The sequence below is a fragment of the Sphaeramia orbicularis genome, chromosome 15, assembly GCF_902148855.1.
Source record: "Sphaeramia orbicularis chromosome 15, fSphaOr1.1, whole genome shotgun sequence".
Lineage (NCBI taxonomy): Eukaryota > Metazoa > Chordata > Actinopteri > Kurtiformes > Apogonidae > Sphaeramia > Sphaeramia orbicularis.
Window position 1 is genome coordinate 1567804 of NC_043971.1, and position 18378 is coordinate 1586181.

The following is an 18378-nucleotide window of genomic DNA, read 5'->3' on the forward strand; positions in this document are numbered from 1 at the left end:
TTGTATTTGAAGGGTTCTCTGTCCACCTGTCAGCTGTCGGAGCCCCTTCTGTGGTTCATTCTCAGAGTATTGGATACCAGTGAGGCGCTCAAGGCCTTCCATGATATGGGTGAGTGAAGAAATGACACTTTTTTTTTTTTAGCAATGTTCACTCATTAATAGGGCTGTGTGTTGGCAAGAATCTGGAGATACAATACAAATCACAATACTAGGATCACGATACTGTTAAAAAAGGCAGTTTTTTGTTTCTTTTTTTAAAATGATTATTTCCTTGAAGAATTGAATTCCAGCAGAAATCTGCACAAATACTAAACACATTTTTATTTGATCCCAACAGGATCTAATGTTCTATCACAAAATGTTCCTGTGTTCAAACTGAAATTCTGTTTTACAGACATTCCAGTTTCAGATCCTAGTGTAGGTAACATGATTCTGGCCATAGCAACGTGATTGTAAGGCTGTTGTATTCCAAAATTACTAATATCTCCCAAATTATCGGTCCTATAAGTTGCCATTTTGACTAGTCTGTTCCTTAACCGAAGGTACATAAGTATGACAAACTGCAGCAGTCAGCTCTTTAGGGATTTTATGTGATGCCCGAGACACAAACACAGAGTTCACTTCCCTTTTAAAATATAAGATTTTGTTTGAACTTGACGTTAACAATGTCCCGATCTGGATTTTTTTTTGCTTCCGATATGATTTTTTTTACAATTACTTTTGCCGATATCGATCTGATACCGATCCGATACAGATTTTTTACACAGAAATTTTTATTTGAATTTGGAGTTATTATTTATAGGTTATACCAGGGATGTCAAACTCATTTTCTTTCGGGGGCCACATTCAGCCCAATTTAATCTGAAGTGGGCCGAACCAGTAAAAAACAGCATGATAGCCAATAAATAATGACAACTCCAAATTGTTTCAGTGCAAAAAAATAACATTCAATCATGCCAATATTGACATTTACAAACTATCCAAACAAAAAGGATGTGAATAACCTGAAAAAAATGGAATTTGTTAAGAAATATAAGTACAATTTCGTCAATATTATGCCTCGACTTATCATTTATACATATGCATTACAGATCAGATCTACAAAGGCACAAAACATTTAGTAACAAGCAGGATATTGTTAAAATTCCACTTAATTTTCTTTAGACATTTCAGGTTGTTCGTATTTGCTCAGGTTATTCACATTTTATTGTTAAAGGATAGTTTGTAAATGTAAATATTTTCATAATTTAATGTTTTTTTGCACTAAATCAAAGAGAAACAATGGTATTGTCATTATTTCTAGGTTATTATGATACTTTTTTTGAGTTTGATGTCCTAACTTGCACTTTTCAAATTCATCCTGCGGGCCGGACTGGACCCTTTGGTGGGCCGGTTTTGGCCCCCGGGACGCATGTTTGACACCTGTGGGTTATACTATTATTTTACTGTAGATCACAGTTGGGCTGAATGTGGAACCTGAACTAAAACAACTATGACACTTTTGGCTCTTAATAACTTTGGTATAATTTTTGTACTTTCCAAATTCATACAGTGGGACAAATTACAACCTTTGGTGGGCCGTATGTTTGGCACTGCTGTAAGTGTGTCTATGGACAGGTCCATCCAGGTATTATATGGGGGTGTGTTCTGTACCGTACATGAGTGATGCGGGTTACTCACAGGTCGGGTTGGGGCGGGTCAAAAGAATGTCAGTTTATTTGCGGGGTGGGTCGGGGCGGGTCAAATAATTCCACAAAAACCCCGCAGGTTGAAAAAAACCTGACTCACGCATCACTAAACAGTAAAATATAAGTAAAAAAACAAACATGGTCAGGTTCAGTAATGACATCATGGAATCTAAAGCTCTTTGTCATTGATCAGGTGGTGTACAGTTGATCTGTAACAACATGGTGACCAGCACACGGGCCATCGTCAACACCGCACGCAGCATGGTGTCCACCATCATGAAGTTCTTGGACTCGGGTCCTGGAAAGGCAGCAGACGGCAACCTGAAAGCCAGAGTGATGACCTCAGAGCCAGACAACGCCGAAGGACTCCACAACTTCGCTCCTTTAGGTTGGGGTCATTCTCTGACACCGTTAGTCTATATTTAGATGATGATGATGAAAATACTTACTTTTATAAACTATTCAAACAAAAAAGATGTGAATAACCTGAAAAAACTGAAATTTCTTCTGAAAAATCAGTGCAATTTTCTCAGTCTTCTTCCTCCACTTCTCATTAGTCCATGTGCATTCTGGATCAGATCTACAAAGACACTAAACACTGAGGAACAGGAAGAAAAGAGTTCAAACTGGACTGAATTTAATACAGACATTTCAGGTTGTTCATATTTGTTCAGGTTAGTCACATTTTATTGTTACAGGAGAGTTTGGAAATGTAAGTATTTTCATAATTTAATGATTTTTTGCACTAAAACAAAGACAGAAATTTGAAGTTGTCATTATTTACAGACATAATGTAAAATTTTTTTCCCATCAAACCCAGTAGTAAATCTGCAGTCATTCTTTTTTGTGGGTTCTTCTGCTGTTATTATTTGACTGTAGATCAGATTGGTCTGGATGTGGAACCCACACTAACATGAGTTCCACAGCCTGGACTGTGGAATTTATGCACTTTGTAAATTCCTCCCACAGGCCGGATTGGAACGTTTGGTGGGACGCGTTTGGCCCCCGGGCCACATGTTTGACACCCCTGCTTTAAAGTGTTACCTGTTGTCGTTGCAGGCACCATCACTTCCAGCAGCCCCACTGCACAGCCGGCTGAGGTGCTCCTCCAGGCCACGCCCCCTCACCGCAGAGCCCGGTCAGCAGCGTGGTCCTATATCTTCCTGCCAGAGGAGGCCTGGTGTGATCTGACCATCCACCTCCCAGCAGCTGTTCTGCTCAAGGAGCTCCACATCCAGCCACACCTGGCGTCACTGGCCAGTGAGTAGCATCAGCGTAACCCCAATGAGCCCGTTTACATCCACACTCAAACTCTGATCATCTGAGATCTGGAGTTATCGGGTTATTATTACCTGCGCCAAGTGGAACGGCAGAGGTTATGTTTTCATCAGGGTTTGTCTGTCTGTTTGCAAGATAACTCAAAAAGTTACAAACGGATTTTCATTAAATTTTCAGGAAATGAACAAATTATATATATAAAAGGAACAAATTATAAAATTTTGGTGGTGATTGGGGTGGGGGGGCTGATCTGCCTCGGCGAAGGTCTTCGCTCTCCGAGTGCTTTTCTAGTCGATCATTTAAACAGTCTAATCTGATCTGTTTGATCAGATAACTGCAGTAATCTGATTATAATTAATCAGATTAATGCACCTGGATTTGTCCTAGTCCTCCCATGTCTTCCTGGTGTGCACAGGTTCATCTGATTTATTTAGTTCAGTTCCATCTGAACATGTGGAAAAACTATTAAATCATAGAATGTGGAAGTTACGTAGTCAAACATTAGTGGAAGACAATAACAGGAAGTTTGATTCTACCACCACTACATATGTAGAAACTTCAAAAGAAATCCAATAATGGACTGGAGCGTCTAAACCAGAGTTTACGATTATTACATTTCTGAAGTGCATGTAAACGTATCAGATCTGATTATTACAGTTAAATTATCTGATTACTAACAGTTATCAGATTTTTATGATCATGTAAACAGGCTCAATGTGATAAATTAATATAATGATTAGGGGTGTAAGAAAATATCAGTTCTGCAATATATCACGATATTTCATTTCACAATACTGTATCAATATTAAAAAGTACCGTATTGATATTTTTAGGTATTTATTCAAATGCAGATATTGTGGAGGTTCATTTTAGTTTTTTTTTAATTTATATTTTATTTGTTAATATTTAACACTCTTTTATAAAATAATATTAGTTCCTTTGTTGGGATTGCACAAAAATAATGTTATGATGTTAGTTCTGAACTAATAGAATATGAACATTTGAACAGGATCTTAAACTGTAACGTCTGTAAAACAGAATTCAAGTTTTAACAGGAAAATTTTGTTATATAGCGTCACATCTTTTTGTGATTAAATAAAAATGTATTTAGTATTTGTACAGATTTCTGGTGTAATTCAATTCTTCAAGGAAGTAATCGTTTAAAAAAAGAAGCAAACAAATTTACCTTTTTAACAGTATCATGATATATCATGATATATTGTATCGTGATCTTAGTATTGTGATTTATATCTTATCACCAGATTCTTGCCAATACACAGCCCTAATAATGATCAGGTATTAAATAATCCATTTCTAATAAATTGACCCTTTTTCTAAGTTAAAGGCTCACTGTGTAAGATTGAGGAGAATGTAGTTGCCATGGATTATCATATTCATAATTAAGTTTCATTAATGTCTAATCAGCCAAAAGTAAGATCCGTTTTGTTTTCTATTGCTGTTGAATGTGTCCGATCCATGGGCTGTATTTGTGTTTCCGTCCAAACAGCCTGCCCGTCCTCCGTGTCGGTGGAGATCAGTGCCGATGGGATCAACATGTTGCCCCTTTCCACGCCGGTCATCACCAGCGGTCTGACCTACATAAAGATCCAGTTGGTGAAGGCCGAGGTGGCGTCGGCCGTCTGCCTGAGGCTGCACCGGCCTCGGGACGCCAGCACCCTGGGTCTGTCTCAGATTAAACTCCTAGGCCTGACGGCGTTCGGCAACACCTCCTCTGCAACCGTTAACAACCCGTTCCTACCCTCTGAGGACCAGGTCTCTAAAACCAGGTAAACACATCCTGTAGAGTGGACACACATGTTTGGAGATCAATGTTCACAGCTGGTGAAGAAAGAAAATTGGATCGTGAGTAGGGATGTAAGGTTGTGAAAATTTCATATCACGGTTATTGTGACCAAAATTATCACGGTTATCATTATTATTGCGGTATTGTTGAAATGTGCTCATAATGTTCAAAAAGTACTAATAACCACACTGAAATAATTTAACCAAGTTGGATTAAAAAATAAATAAATAAATAAAATAATAGGCAAAATGTAGTTTCTGTTGCAGAAACATTCAAATATTAACATGCAAACATCAAACATACAAATGTGCTTTAAAGACGTCACCTTATGGCCATTGTTTGACCATTTTCCAGATCAAGTTTGAGTTGAAAGTGCTGTAATCAAACACGGTTATCATAATAATTAGAATTTAAACGGTAATACTAACCATCGGGAATTTTACCACAGTTTATCGTTATACCAGTAATCGTTACATCCCTAATCGTGAGTCAGCATAGGTAGAGATGGTTTAATATCATATACATATGCATACAGTACCACAGTGAACACAAAGGAATAAACATTAAATATCGGGGGTAAAAAAACCTCATATGACCTCCTCTGTCATTTCATAATCGTAGATCGTGTTTATTCATGTTGTTTTAATCATGCAGTAGTAAGTGATTGCATTAATGTCTTTAATTTTAATTTTGTGTCTGTTAATTTTTCTTTTAACCGTGTTATGCCATTGTGTTGGTGAAACCAAGCAAGAGGGTAGAAACAAATAAATCACTGAAGAGCCCGGAAAAGTACATTGATGATGACGATAATAGTAATTAGCAAGTAACGCTAACCGTTGAGTGATTATCAAGGTTATTATTGCTAGTGAAAACTAACAAAATGACGAAAACTAGAATTGGAAAAAAACCTTTTTGTTAACTGAAATAAATAAAAACTATAATTAAAAGAAAAAAATGATAACTAACTGAAACTGTATTGTTTGTTTACAAAACTAACTAAAATGGATAAAAATTATGGATAAAATTTCCTTTGTTTTCGTCTTTGTCAGTGTTGGATTGATACGAAAGCGATTTATTTCCCTCTAGCAATTTTCTGTGCTGTCACCATACAACACTTTTTGGTCCATCACTTGTGTTCGCTTGTGGTTTCCAGTCGTCCTCTGGTCCCCACTCTACCTGGAAACATGGAGACTAAAGCAGCAGAGTCCTGTCTGGGATTGATTTGAATACGACGACAGAGAAGAAGAGAAAAGAGACCACTGAACTAAAATTAAAACTAAACTAAAACTAAGCATTTAGAAAAAAAACCCCCGAAAACTAATAAAAACTATCAAGCCTGCTCTAAAAACAAAATAAAACAAACTGAATTAGAGAAAAAAAAGTCAAAACTAAAAACTAAACTAGAATGAAACATCCAAAACTATTAGAACCTTGGTGATTATATGGTATTGAACGAAATTAAAATAAATGAATGATAAAATACAATATATCTAATGATTTAGTGTAATAATCTCAGATGAAAACAGGATGTGGAAGACTACAAAAGAAACTGCGCAAGTATGAAGTTCCTGGATGAGGACCTGCATTCAGTAGAAAGTTTCCCAACAGTTTTCAAAGCCTTGTTCCAGTTATAAAAATAATGCTGTTTATCCATTATAAGAATATAAGGGTATCAGAGCTCATGTTAATCGAGTCTTTGGTGAAAGGAGATACTTATCTGCTAGTGACGAAATGTTGAACATGTATTTATTTTCTGGAATGATCAGGTCTGAAACCAGCTCATAGTGCAGGGGTCAGCAACCCTGGTCCTCCAGAGCCACTATCCAGCATGTTTTAGATGTTTCCCTCTTCCAGCACACCTGATGGTTGTTCTCAGGCTTCTGCAGAGTTTGATGATCGGCTTATCATTTGAACCAGGTGTGCTGGAAGAGGGAAACATCTAAAACATGCGGGATAGTGGCTCTGGAGGATCAGGGTTGCTGACCCCTGTCACAGTGACTTCCAACAGAATGGAATCGTGCATCGTTCTTTAGTTGTTTTTTTTTGTCTTCCCAGCATCGGATGGCTGCGTCTCCTTCACCACTGCCTCACTCATGTCAGTGACCTGGAGGCCATGATGGCCAGTGCCGCCGCTCCCACGGCCAACCTGCTGCAGACCTGCGCGGCGCTGCTCATGTCGCCGTACTGCGGCATGCACTCCCCCAACATCGAAGCTGTGCTGGTCAAGATCGGCCTGCAGTCCACTCGCATCGGCCTCAAACTCATCGACATTCTGTTAAGGAATTGCGCCGCCTCTGGCACGGACCCTGCAAGTGAGTGGAAGCCCTTCTGTCTGGAAATAATGAGCATTAGTCAAAGACACGGGGTCATCGTTCCTTAACTCTTTAAGTGCCAGACAGTTAAGGGGCTAATAAGCCTTAAAAGTGCCACAGAATTTGGCCGTTTTTCAGTATTTCGCGTCGTTTTTATAATATTATATATAATATTATATTATTTGAAGAATCCTGCAGGAAACCGCTCGGTAACATCCGACCGATTGCTGATTAGATTCAAAACGCACCGGACGCAGCCGATTCATTATTGATCGTAATTTGCATAATTTATAATAATAATAATAATAATAATAATAATAATAATAATCCTTATTTATATAGCACTTTTCATACATTAAAAACTGTAGCACAAAGTGCTTTACATATCAGTTTAATAATAATAATAATAATGGATTGGATTTATATAGCGCCTTTCTAGACACCCAAAGCGCTTTACATTATTGACCCATTATTCATTCGCTCTCACATTCTCCCTCTGGTGGTTGTAAACTACATCTGTAGCCACAGCTGCCCTGGGGTTTAAAAATCAGTACCGCCCCCCACCCACACCCACCCACTCACTCACACACACACACACACACACACACACATATACATGCAAACCCACAAGCTCACACATACTTAAGAAGACTGACTGAGCACGGGTAGACCAGAACAAAAATGTACAAGTAAAAGTAAAACATCAGTTTAGGAGGCGCTGTCTCAGGGAGCCATCCGCACCAGGAGGCAGCCGCCGACCCCGGCGACCAGGCACCAGCAACACAGCCCCGCATCCCAACTAGTGGGAGAGGGCCAACTGGGACCCCCACCCACCAGAAAGGAGCGGACCCCAGTGAGAGAAGGCGCCACAGCCCCCGGAGTCCACAGCCGCCCCCCGGCATGGAGGGCTCCCTCTGATGAAACACCGGAGAATAAGAAACATTAAAAACATATAAAAATATTATTCGGTCGCGTGACCTCAAATTCCCGTCTGCTTGGTCTCAAAAGGGGGACACAGAAAGAACGTCATCGAAATGTGAGAAAGAAATGGGGGTGGATGGTTTGTTTGTACACAAATGTGGCGTGTTCTCCAAAGCCGATCTGATCGGCCCGTGGCACTTTACAGGTTGTTTTCGTAAAGCCGATTTAATCGGCCCATGGCACTGAAAGTGTTAAATCGTGAGGTAGCGTCTTGATTGTGAAAGTAAAACAAAAAGTCAAAAACCAGTCAGCCCCCACTGAGGATATTATTCCCACAGTCAGTAATGCAGGTAGATTACATATCTTCCTGCAGTGTATAGGTTTAAAGGTGCAGGAGACTTTTGTGACCTGTTTTTCATCAAATCTGTCAAACCTCGGACAGAACCTTTGAATATTCATGTACTGTTGAAGTTAGTTCAGCAGAATCAGACTGAAAATATCACTGATTCAAGGACTTTTATTTAATGTGGTTTTATAAAGACAAGAGAAGGGTCACAGAAACTGTTCAACTTGTTTCTAATCTAGTGACTGATGGAAAACGCTGATTGTTTTGTGCTCTGTTTAACAGCTGTCTTTGTTTGTGTCTTGCTCGGTCTCAGATCTGAACAGTCCTCTGCTGTTCGGCCGACTCAACGGCCTCTCCTCAGACTCCACCATAGACATCCTGTACCAGCTCGGCACCACGCAGGACTCTGGAACCAAAGACCGGTACGTCAATGACAAACCCAAGTGTCCTTAAATGAATCCAGTCAAGGTGATTCTCCAGACAGACTCATAAAACGCGTCCTTACTGTCTCCTTGTTTCATATTCATCTATGACGTACTGGTGGACAAAATCAGAGTTTCCCCAAGCCTTCAGGCCAGGGCTGTGTATTGGCAAGAATCTGCCGATACAATACAAATCACAATATCAGGATCACAATACGATATATCGCGATATATCATGATATTGTTAACAAGGCGATATTTTTTGTTTTGTTTCTTTTTTTAAAGATTATTTCCTGGAAATACTTATAGTGCAGCATTTGGATAAATAAAGTTTTAACATGCGGCTTTACCAGTACAAAAAAACACAAATAAATAAATAAATAATGTTTTACAGACATTATAGTTTAAGATCCTGCTTAAATGTTTGAATTCGATTGAGAAAAGAATACATAGTGTTCAGTCCCTGAATCATCCAACATCAGAACATTATTTTTGTACATTCCCAATAAAAAAAAAACCTAACATTTGCTTCTTTCAGACAGTAAAAAGTGCTTTTAGGATGATTGAATTATCCATAATTAACGTTATCAATTTAAAAAAACACTACATGTATGACCTGCAGTATCACAATAGTACTGTTGTAGTAAACAAACAACAGGCTAAAATACCCATGTGAATATAAAAATAAAAGTTTGAAAAACAAAAAACAAATGAGCCTCCGCCATGTCTGCATTTGAATAAATACCTAAAAATATTGATACAGTACTTTTTAATATTGATCACGAAGTGAAATATCGTGATATATTGCGATACCGATATTTTCTTACGCTCCTGCTTCAGGCTTTATTCTGACTCTTGTCTACATTTGAACCTGATCCAGAATTCAGGCTCTCCTCCAGTGGGTCCACGACTCCTCGCGGGTCGCGGCCCATAAGATGTGCGGCCCCATGGGATACGCGGGTTCGTCATCGTCCAGGGAGTACGGCCTCCTGATGCCTTCGCCCTCTCACCTCCACTGTGTGGCGGCCATTCTGTGGCACAGCTACGAGCTGCCAGTGGACTACGACCTGCCGGCGCTGCTCAACAGAGAGCTCTTCGAGTCAGTCCACAAAACCACATCAGCACCATCACAAACACTGACATTTAGATTCACCCCTCAGCAGGTTTTTTTATGTATTTGTTATTAATTTATATTTTCCAGTTTTATAAAGGGGTCACAATTTTAATCAATATTTGTAGTCTACATGAACCCAAAATAAAACATGATTCAAAAGTAGTTGCTTTTATTAAAACTCTATATCACAGGTGTCAAATATGCGGCCCAGGGGCCAAATCTGGCCCACCAAAGGGTCCAATCTGGCCCGTAGGATGAGTATATTAAATGCAAAAATTACACTGAAGATATTAACAATCAATGGTGTCAAAATCATTTTATTTCAGGTTCCATACGGACACATAGAAACCAATTAGATCTCAATTGGGTCTGACCAGAGAACACTATCATAATAACCTATAAATGATGACAACTGCAGATTTTATCTTGTTTTTAGTGTAAAAAAGTGAAAGTACATGAAAATGTTTATATTAACAAACTATTTTTTTTTTTTACAAAAAATGTGAATAACTTGAACAAATATGAACAATGTGAAATATCTTGAGAAAAGTAAATGCCGTTTTATCAATATTACACCTGTTACTAAATGTTTTGTGTATTTGTAATTGTAATGTTAGTTTTAATGCAAATGTGTAAATGATAAACTGACAAACTGAGGCAGAATATTGTTAAACTGCACTTGTTTTTCTTAAGACAATTCAAGTTGTTCACATTATTCAGATTTTTAAGGAAATGTTGTAGATATAAACATTATAATGTAATTTTACTTATTTCACTGGTATTATTTTACTGGTTCGGCCCATTTCAGATCATACTGGGGTGAATGTGAACTGAACTAAAATGTGTTTGACAGCCCTGCTGTATATGGTCATTTATAGTCGACTCAAACACCAGTGTGTCCTGACATTATCTTTGTTGTTTGGTTGTGGTTTCACGCAGACTGCTGTATAACTGGTCCATGTCGTTGCCGTGTAACATCGTGCTGAAGAAAGCCGTGGACAGCCTGCTGTGTTCCATGTGTCATATCCACCCCAGTTACTTCTCCCTGCTCATGTCTTGGATGGGTATCGTGTCGGTGCCCAGCGCCAGCCACTCTCAGGCCCAGCACCGCCGCCTCGCAATGACCGACGATGGCAAAAAGCAGCATGATGCCAACACCAACACCGCGGGACTCACGGACGACTCCAAACACGCCAGACCTCCAGTGAATCTGTCCGAGTCGCAGCTGACCACTCTGGCGGCGGCCTCCCAGTCTCCAGGAGCCATCGAGCAGCTTTTAGACTCGGGTTTGCCTTCGCTGCTGGTCCGCAGCCTGGCCCAGTTCTGCGTCGGCCTCCTGGCCAGCGCCGACCTGCCTCTTCCTGCCGCTCAGGCCGACAGACGACACCACCATCATCACTACCACCCCTCCTCCTCCTCATCGTCGTCGTCATCATCAGTGCATAGTCGTCCGCCGCTGGCTGCAGAGCTGGCGGCTCCGGTGCTGCGTTTCCTGACTGAAGTGGGCAACAGTCACGCCATGAAGGACTGGTTAGGAGGGCCGGAGGTCAACCCGCTGTGGACGGCGCTGCTGTTCCTCCTCTGTCACTCCAGCGCTTCTGCCAGCACCAGCACCAGCTGCCAGTCTCTGGGCTCGGGTTCTCCGGCTGGACCTCCTCCTCCAGCCCCTCCTCAGTCCTCCGAGTCCCGCTTCTCATTGGCGTCTTCTGGGCAGACGGGCGGGCTGACCACCCAGCAGAGGACGGCTCTGGAGAACGCCACGGTGGCCTTCTTCCTCCAGTGTATCTCCTGTCACCCAAACAACCAGCGGCTCATGGCTCAGGTCTGATGTTTCCACTGTAGTTTTTAATGAACACCTGTGGTTGAGTTGAAGCTTGGGCTTAAATTACATTCAAAGGTTTCCTTCCTACAATGTATTGCCACATTACCACTGTGTGGTATCGGCTCAGCTCGACTCGACTCGGCCTTTCTTGCGTTTCCATTACGAAAAAGGAGCTGGAATCTGGTACCCGGTACTAGTTTTTTGGTATCACCTCCGCTGAGGTTCCAGAACTGGGGACCAGATACTAAAAGGTGATGTGTAAACACTGCAGACCACTGATTGGTCAGGGAGTTGTCTCTGTGCCCCGCCCTTTTACAAAAACAGATGTGGAAGTTTTCAGTAAATCTGTCGGTAGGTGAATCCACATGATGACAGTCTGTAAAACTACACCATTCAGTCAGGAGATTCAGTCTTTGGTGGCCGATATAAAAATTCAGCATGAGTTTGACGAGACAACACGCAACGAGCGAGTTTATCAGCAACTCTGAGCAGACGACACAGAAGTAACGCACCACATCGCTATGACGACCAGGTACTGTCAAGTCGGTAGTAAACTGTAATGGAAACGGACTCCAGGAAGAGGACCTGGTACCAGAGTCAAGTCGAGTTGAGGCGGTTCGCGGCATAAGACTTTACAATTAGCTGTGTTAACTAGTGCTGCAACTAAATTATGAGCCCGCCCCCTGAAGGGGAGGCAAGGGGTATTGTTTTTGGTTTGGTTTGTTTCTTTGTTAACACTTTAGCAGTAAATCCATAGATTGAATTCATTCAAGTTGGATTTATAGATTGCCAGTGACCCAGAATAGATGCCATTACATTTTGGGAAAAGTAGGTCGAAGTTCAAATGTATGAATACAATTTTAACGCCCCCCCCCCCCCCCCGATGCCAAAATAAGATACAAAACGTACGAGGGGGGGTTTGTTGTGCCTGGAACCACTTGTTGTGTATTAAATCACAAGTCCCAAAATCTGGTTTATCCCCAAAGCTCTGGATAACATTTCCAAATGTCTTGAGTAGTTCACAACCCAAATTAAACTTTTTTTTTTTTTTTTTAAATCTCTGTAAGACAACAAAGGAATATCCTGTTGTCTTAAGACAGACATTTGTGTTAACATCCTCTAATGTAACAGTGCCAGTTATTTAACAACCCATAGCAGAAAAAATGCTCTCGCTCAGTGTCATTACTCATCTGTTATGTTAAATACCTCAGACATTGTTTGCATAAGTGGTATATGATGTCTATACAGTTATTAGCATCAAGATCTCTGATTTTATGTGTGTAGCCTGGATTTTCCAGTGTTCTGATGTGAGGCTTTTTTATTTAACCTCCTCAGACCCAGCTATGGGTTTTCTGTCCACATTTGTGGACAAGTTTCACAACTTTATACAAAAAAAAGAAAAGAAAACTGTCCACCACAATGGACATTCCATAAAAACTTTAAAAACTGCATCTGAATGAACTGTTGCATCATGATGTTTCCAATATAGGCACTGATTTAATAAAAAACAAAAACAGCTGGTACTTTGCTGACATTTCCTGGGTCTGAGGAGGCTAAAACTTTTTTCAGTATAAATATTTGACTGAATGAAACTGTCATTAGTTTAAATATGTGACAGACAGTTTCTGAAACAATAGGAGCCTTCTTATCCTCAGTGGTGCCCGTTTTTATTTCCATGTGTTGACTGTTTCCTTATGTTTCGGCTGCAGGTTCTCTGTGAACTCTTCCAGTCAGCTCCTCAGCGTGGGAACGTACCCATCTCTGGAAACATCTCAGGCTTCATCCGAAGGCTTTTCCTGCAGCTCATGCTGGAGGATGAGAAGGTCACAGTGTTCCTGCAGTCTCCTTGTCCAGTACGTATTAGAATGTTTAATGTTCCTCCTTCCACACTGTTGAATTACAGGGGCAGGGAGCCATGTGCCCTGGTAAGGGCACTCTGTTACGCCTGTGGTTGATCCTCTGTTCCCCCATAATTCATGTTTAATCTTAGTCATCAGACGGTCAAGGAGTGACATTTATGCTAAAAACATGTATCTTCACCACAAAGTGACATGTGGCACCAAGTAGGGGATTGATGTAGTTTTCAACTGTGACCACAAGGGGACAGCGCAGCATTATGAAGCTCACAGTGACCCCCTCAAACTGATGCTTTCATGTGTCCTCAGTATCCCCCTAATGCTCTATATTTTACACAGCGCACTGAATGGTTGTCAGAAAGGCACTTTGAGGAGAATGTGTCTGGGGGCAGGTTATAGAGGAATTGGTTTTAATTACCCAAAGCAAGCTTTTTAATGTCCGAGCTGTCTCATTGTTCTCAGTATAATAGGCTTTTCTTACATTTTGCCCGCTGGCAAGGTCGACTGGTTTGATCCAGAGAAGCTACTGTACCTCAGAAAGAGCCTGCCAAACTGACAGATGCCATATTCAGGAGAGAAAAGCAAACATTTCCTGGAAATTTAGTAAACACTTGTTGCATAGAGACACATTTGTTGTGTGTGTGTGTGTGTATGTGTGTATGTGTGTGTGTATATATATATATATATATATATATATATATATATATATATATATATATATATATATGCACAGAAATATTAATGCAAGGCTGACCTGAAAGGCAGAGTGGTCAGAGCCTGTCTGTGTTGACTTTACCTCTTTATCTCTCTATGTGAGTTTAGTCCAGGTGCTCTGGGTGCCCCCCCCCTTTTTTATTAAAAACAGGTTCATATAGGTTAATTCTCCTGTCAGTACCCCTGACCACAGAGCTGATGAAGACCTGGAGTCCCAATGGCAGCTCAAGACTCAGTGTTTAGTCACATTTAAAAGAATCTGAACTGCAATCTGTAATTACACCTGTTAGTTAATAGGGCTGTGTATTGGCAAGAATCTGGCGATACGATACAAATCACAATACTAGGATCATGATACAATATATTGCAATATATCACGATATGGTGAACAAGGCGATATTTTTTGTTTTGTTTTGCTTTTTTTAAGATTATTTCCTGGAAAAACTTATCATGCAGCATTTGGATAAATAAAGTTTTAACACGCGGCTTTACCAGTACAAAAAAACACCCAGATAAATAATGTTTTACAGACATTACAGTTTACGATCCAGCTTAAATGTTTGTATTCTATTGCGAAAAGAATACATAGTGTTCAGTCCCTGAATCATCCAACATCAGAACATTTTTTTGTGCAGTCCTGATTTTAAAAAAAAACAACAAAAACCTAACATTTGCCCCTTTCAGATGGTAAAAAGTGCTTTTAGGATGCTTGAAATAATCGTTATCAATTTTAAAAAAAACTGCATGTATGACCTGTAGTATCACAATACTACTTTAGTAGTACACAAATAACAGAGTAAAATACCCATAAAAGAGCATGATAAACAAAAAAGAAAAGCAAAAATGAATCTCCACTATGTCAGCATGTGAATAGATACTTAAAAATATTGATTCAGTACTTTTTAATGTCGATACTGTATCATGATGTGAAATGTTGCAATATATTGCAGAACCAATATTTTCTTACACCCCTAGCTGCATTTAATTTACTTTGTGTTGAGCAGGTTACATCTGTGTTCTGATTTTGTAACTGTATATGTACATTGTAGGAGTTATAAGGAATATTATCTAAGCGTCATGTTGAGCCTTTAGTGTGTGTGTGTGTGTGTGTGTGTGTGTTTATCTTCCTCCTGTACATTTGTTGGGGGGGTTTGTCGGCAGCGCTGTGCCTGTACCCTTCAGGCTACAGTTCGCCTCTGGCAGCGCTGAGCACATTTAACATTCATGTTGGCTGACAATAATTGTCATCTGAGGCAGAAGAAAACACAAAAAGCAAAAACAAGAAGAGTTTGACTGAGTCTGAGCCTCTAGCATTTATGTCCCTCAAATTCATGTTCTGCTCCATAAACAATGGAACCTGGTCGTTCAGAATATCTTACACGAATCCAAGACTGAACCCTTTCTTTGTTTTGTTTTGTTTTTTCAGCTGTACAAAGGACGCATCAATGCCACCAGTCACATGATCCAGCACCCCATGTACGGAGCAGGACACAAATACCGCACCCTCCATCTGCCCATCTCCACTACGCTGGCTGAGGTCCTGGACCGGGTCTCTGGTACGTTTCTGGTAGACACTGAATGTTTGTTCATGTGCTGAGTCAATAACCACACTTGTTTTTTTCTTGCAACACTTGTTTTTTTTTTTTTAAACAATTTTTATTTCTCAATTTTTAACAGTACAATACCATCTCCTCAGGTTAAGGAGCAGGAAAAGAGAAAAAAACAACAACAACAGGAAAACAAACAGATGAAAAGAACAGCCTGTGTTGGTGTCAGAATATTAAGGACCCTTAATAGATATATGTCTCGGAGTGTCGGCCATTTTCCCCAGTTTCTCATAAAGAGATTTTCTTTTAACTTCAGTTTAGATGTCAGATGTTCCATGACAAGGATATCATCTATGATTGAAATTTATTGTTTATGAGACGGAGCATCAGTCTGAAGCTAGTTCTTTGTTCTGGCCTTCTTCCCGGCCACCAGGAGGATCTTGACAAGATATCTGTCTTCTTTATGCACTGATTCTTCCAAATGTCCGAGGTACAGAACAAGACAAGAATTTGGGATTGCATATCCAACACCTCACACAGAGCTGAGTGAACCTTCCCCCAGAAGGGTTGGATATTTGAGCATTTCCAAAACGTGTGTGTGTGATCTGAATCCATAGGATTACAAAGTCTCCAACACGGTTGTTGAGTATTCATTTGTTTACTTTTAATTTTAGGTGTGATTAAATAACTAATTAAATTTTTCCAATTAAATTCTCTCCATTTAGGTGACTGTGATGTTGATTGGTGTGTTTCTCACATATCGTACCATATCTCCTGTGGGATCTCCTCACCCAGCTCTCTTTCCCATTTGGTTTTAACATACAATGTTGAATCATTTCTAGAATCCATCAAACAACCATACAAACCTGACACAGTTTTTGGGACAGCATTACCATAGCAACACTTGTCTTTACTGCTCACCGACACACACACACACACACACATTATTTCAATAACAGCATCAGCGTAACGTAACTAAGGATACGGCGCCCCTCCCCCAACCCTCACATGCGCAGTAGGTAAAACATAAGTCGGCACATGTGCATATGTCAGCCCTGTGATGGACTGGCTGGACCCTGCCTTTGCAGCCTTACAACTGTCATGAGGATGAAGTGGTTTGGAAAATGAAAGCATGACTTAAACCTGCTCCAAACTCTGCAGAACACACAGATTCTCTTCTTGCTCCCTACGCTGTGAGAACAAAGTGATGTCATTATGTTGTCGCAGCCTTGGTTTGGGAGTCCTCGACACACCGTCCAGGCAGGTCTTTCTTCTTGTGCAGAGTGCGAGAACTATTGCGTGATTGGTCAGGTATGTGAAGTGGGCGTGGTTAATGCTGAAAAGTGGCGGTATCGTGATCCTAGTATTGTGATTTGTATCATATCGCCAGATTCTTGCCAATACACAGCCCTACTAGTGATTTGCACTGTTAATTTTCAAAAAGCACAGCCAAAAGAGCTGTGCTAATTATCAATATATTGTTCTCGTACTTTGTCATGGGTATTACCATGTCCAAATACAAGCAGTTGGACTATTAGAGTGTCTGTCAACGGGGGCGGTACCCTGCGTAAAGACCCAGTGTAAGCGCACATTTGCTTTCAGTTGGGAATACTGTTTTTTGGTAATGGGGGGGTAGCAGGAGGCTCATGATGCCGTTGCCCTATGCATATTATTGTTGCTTTTACGCCCACTGGAATATTACACACTCTGTTTTTAGCTTACCAGCCGACAGGCCTTAAGCTGTTGTCGTCATGCGGCGTCCGGTGTTGTCCTTGTCATCTGTTACAAAACTTTCAATCGTCTTCTTCTCCGAAACTACAATTCCGATTGACTTCAAACTTGGTATACAGCTTCTTTATGATGATGTCAACAAAATTTAGTGAAATTATTTGGATCCAGATCTGATTCTGGATTTGGTGCCACTTTGAAAAATTTCCCCATTATAAGCGATAGGAAGTGGATGGATGCAATAACTCAGTAAATATAAATGATATCCAGTGTAAATGTCTCCAGTCCAGCCCTGATTGGGGAGATGACCCAAACATAATGTCCACATGCCGATCAGGATCTGCTTCTGGATCCGGGAACTTACGGAAAATTTCACATGGGCTCTTATGGGAAAAAATTTCAATCGTCTTCTTCTCCCAAACTCCAGTTCTGATTGACTTCAAACTTGGTATACAGCTTCTGTATGATGATGTCAACACAAGGGACTGAAATTATTTCCATCTGGATCTGATTCTGGATTTGGTGCCACTTTGAAAAATGTTCCCATTATAACAGATAGGAAGTGGATGGATCCAATAAATCAGTATCAATGATATCAAGTTGGAATTTGAATTTTTTACAGATCTGATTGGAATATGAGCAAAACATGGACTATTTCTGTAATAGAATAAATACACAGAACTGGGGGAGAATAAATGGATCTGGATACATGTCCCAAAGCTTTGAATTTGGCCGTTAAGCAACAGGGCCATTGGTCCGATTTTTATTTATGTCAGTTAACGGAAATGTTTTGCTGATTCTAGTTTTCGTCATTTTGTTAGTTTTT

At 40.3% G+C, this 18378-nt stretch overlaps 1 protein-coding gene across 7 annotated transcripts in view; it reads left to right on the top strand.

Annotated features, from left to right (window-relative positions):
* birc6 (baculoviral IAP repeat containing 6) overlaps positions 1-18378 on the top strand; it is a 221699-nt gene that overhangs the window by 85817 nt on the left and 117504 nt on the right. For all 7 annotated transcript variants that reach the window (XM_030156692.1, XM_030156697.1, XM_030156695.1 and 4 more), the window contains exons 48-57: positions 13-109; positions 1882-2076; positions 2748-2948; positions 4474-4753; positions 6826-7082; positions 8663-8771; positions 9652-9870; positions 10825-11707; positions 13417-13560; positions 15704-15833. In XM_030156692.1, coding sequence (XP_030012552.1) covers positions 13-109; positions 1882-2076; positions 2748-2948; positions 4474-4753; positions 6826-7082; positions 8663-8771; positions 9652-9870; positions 10825-11707; positions 13417-13560; positions 15704-15833 — 2515 coding nt within the window. The remainder of the gene's footprint in view (positions 1-12; positions 110-1881; positions 2077-2747; positions 2949-4473; positions 4754-6825; positions 7083-8662; positions 8772-9651; positions 9871-10824; positions 11708-13416; positions 13561-15703; positions 15834-18378) is intronic.